The sequence below is a fragment of the Nematolebias whitei genome, chromosome 21, assembly GCF_014905685.2.
Source record: "Nematolebias whitei isolate Nwh7 chromosome 21, NemWhi1, whole genome shotgun sequence".
Classification (NCBI taxonomy): domain Eukaryota; kingdom Metazoa; phylum Chordata; class Actinopteri; order Cyprinodontiformes; family Rivulidae; genus Nematolebias; species Nematolebias whitei.
The window spans coordinates 12835247-12838434 of NC_056518.1; the positions used below are offsets into that span (position 1 = coordinate 12835247).

At 32.8% G+C, this 3188-nt stretch overlaps 1 protein-coding gene across 1 annotated transcript in view; it reads right to left on the reverse strand.

Moving 5' to 3' along the window:
* LOC119427683 (immunoglobulin kappa light chain-like) overlaps window positions 1–3188 on the reverse strand; it is a 63249-nt gene that overhangs the window by 58150 nt on the left and 1911 nt on the right. The window contains exon 3 of the mRNA XM_037695319.1: window positions 2875–3182. Within this exon, the coding sequence (XP_037551247.1) occupies window positions 2875–3182 (308 nt within the window). The remainder of the gene's footprint in view (window positions 1–2874; window positions 3183–3188) is intronic.

The following is a 3188-nucleotide window of genomic DNA, read 5'->3' on the forward strand; positions in this document are numbered from 1 at the left end:
TCTCATTTTATTCAACTTTTATTTATAAATTGCTCAATTTATTCAACTTTTATTTATAAAATGCTAAATTTAGTCAACATTTATTTATAAATTACAAAATTTATTCATCTCTTTTTTTAATTGCTAAATTTATTCACCATTTATTTATAAATTACAAAATTTATTCAACTTTTATTTTTAAATTGCTAAATTTATTCACCATTTATTTATAAATTAATCAATTTATTCAACAATTATTTATAAATTTCTCATTTTATTCAATTTTTATTTATAAATTACTCAAATTATTCAACTTTTATTTATACATTTCTCATTTTATTCAACTTTTATTTATAAATTACTAAATTTAGTCAACATTTAATTATAAATTTCTCATGTTATTCTACTTTTATTTATAAATAGCTAAATTTATTCAACATTTATTTATAGATTACTCAATTTATTAACTATTAGTTTTAAATAGATACATTTAATCAACATTTACTTATAGATTACTCAATTTATTCAACATTTATTTATAAATTGCTCAATTTATTCAACATTTATTTATAAATTACTAAATTTAGTCAACATTTAATTATAAATTTCTCATTTTGTTCAACTTTTATTCATAAATTGCTCAATTTATTCAACGTTTATTTATAAATAGCTACATTTTATCAACATTTATTTATAAATTACTCAATTAATTCAACTTTTATTTTTAAATAGCTAAATTGAATCAACTTTTATTTATAGATTACTCAATTTATTCAACTTTTATTTTTAAATAGTTAATTTAATCAACATTTATTTATAGATTACTCAATTTATTCCACTTTTATTTTTAAATAGCTAAATTTAGTCAACATATATTTATAAATTGCTCAATTTATTCAACATTTATTTATAATTTAATTTATTCAACATTTTTTCATCCATCCATCCATCCATTATCTTTTACCTGCTTCTTCCATTTTGGGTCATGGGGGTCGCCGGTGCCCATGTCCAGCGATCACTGTGCGGGGGGGGACACCCTGGACAGGTCTCCAGTCCATCACAGGGACACATAGAGGCAAGCGAGACAAACAACCATTCACTCTCTCACTCACACCTAGGGACAATTTAGAGTTACCAATCAGCCTAACATACATGTTTTTGGTCTGTGGGAGAAAACCCACACATGCACAGAGAGAACATGCAAACTCCACCCAGAAAGGCCCCATGACCAGGATTTGAACCAAGGACCTGCTCGCTGAGAGGCAGCAGCTCTACCAGTTGTGCCACCGTGATGCATTACATTTATTCAGAAATTACTCAATTTATTCAACTTTTGCTTATAATTTTTTCAATTTTTTCAACTTTTGTCTATAAAATTCTCAATATATTCAACTGTTGTTTATAAATTACTCAATTTATTCAACATAAATTTATAAATTACTCAATTTATTCAACCTCTTATTAATCTTAGCTCATTAATGACTTCAGGGAATCTGATACTGTCATATTTTCTAACGAGGAGGCCCAATATTTCATTTAAAACTTTATTACAAAAATAATCTAAATCAAAAATAATATCAGCACAACACAAATAATCAAGAAGAATATGGAGAATAATTTTCTAAAGAAAGTTATATTACGTGAAAGATGAGTAACTTTCTTAGGTAAAGCAATAATTAATCTTTGAATGAGCAGAATTCGATAACGAGTCTCGTTGATCTAAAACCAGAAAAATCTCGATGGACCCGAGATCTTATTTAGGTTGTATCCAGGCAGGTGTTTAAATCAATTTAGCTCATTTGATAAATATTTCACTTTTGGAATTTGAACAGAAGATCATTAATTAGTTCTGATTATAAGGTTATGTATCAACGCTGCACGTGAAGAAGAAATGTTTGGAGTTTTACCTCCCTCTGTCTAAGGATGCTTTCAGTGGCAGCTAAGTGCAGTGGTGTTACTACTAAAAAACAGAGCATGTAAAATTATGTCAGAGCACTTGAACAATTTCATGAAAGAGTTGCAACTAATAAATTAAAATTATTCATGTTTCAAAACACTTTACAATCCAAAACAAAGATGTAACTAAAAACACTCCCCCTTTAAATCTTAATAGAGTTGTTCAAAGATCTTTAGGATCCACGAGACACAAATAAAGGTGTTCACCCATAATGCACAGGGGCATGTTTGGAGAAATCCAAGCACATTCCATCAGCACGAACACCTCATACCTACTGTAAAGAACGGTGGTGGAGGGCTGGTGGTTTGGGCTCCTTGCTGCACTGAGTCAACCATGAACTTCTCTGTAGACCAAAGGATTTTACAGTCAAATGTGAGTCAGTCTGTCCAACTGCTGAAGCTTGGACCAAACTGGGTCATGATGCATCAGAACAATTGGAAAAGAGCAGAGTCCGAGTGTTGCAATGGTCCAGTCAAAGTCCAGACCTCAGTCTGACTGAACGTCTGACTTTAGAGAGCTGAGCAGAAACAAATGTCTGCCAACCTCAAAGATGTGAAGCCAGAGGAGTGGGACAAACTGATCAAACCAAACAGTCGATTGCTGCTGAACGTATAATTATTATATCATTTTTGAAGCCTGGGGTAGTTTTCACAGTATAGATTTTTCATTTTGGCTTTGATTTAGTTTCATAAATAATGGCGTGGTGGAATCAGTTGTGTGTTGTTGTACATTTGAGGTTAAATTTACAGATATTTAGGATTATAGTCCTGATAAATAAAACTGTTGAATTCGAGGGCGGTGGACTTGTTTCCCTCCATGACAGATGTTTCACGCTTGATGAAACCACGGTGAGCTGTGCTCTCTCATGTTTCCTGTATCAGCTCAGCGTCTGCAGTTTGACTCAAGGTTTTTGTACAACCGTGAATCACTGTGCGAACGTCCAGACGCTGTTAATTTCATGAACAGCCTGACAATAATAAACTGCTGCATCTTGCTCCTGAGCTCCACTGATGCTCATCTCAGCCATCGCTCCGTCTCCTCTCCCAGAGAATCGAGGAGAAAACTCACTTACAGCATTTTGACCCAATTTAATGACTAACTTAGGAACTTGTCCAGGTTTCTGCTGATACCAGTTTACCCTGCTGTCTCCATCGGCCCATCTGCGAACATTTGGGTGTGTGTTGCAGGTCAGGGTAACAGTGGACCCTGGAGTAAACGTCTGTACTGGAGTTTGAGTCACCGTCACCTGACC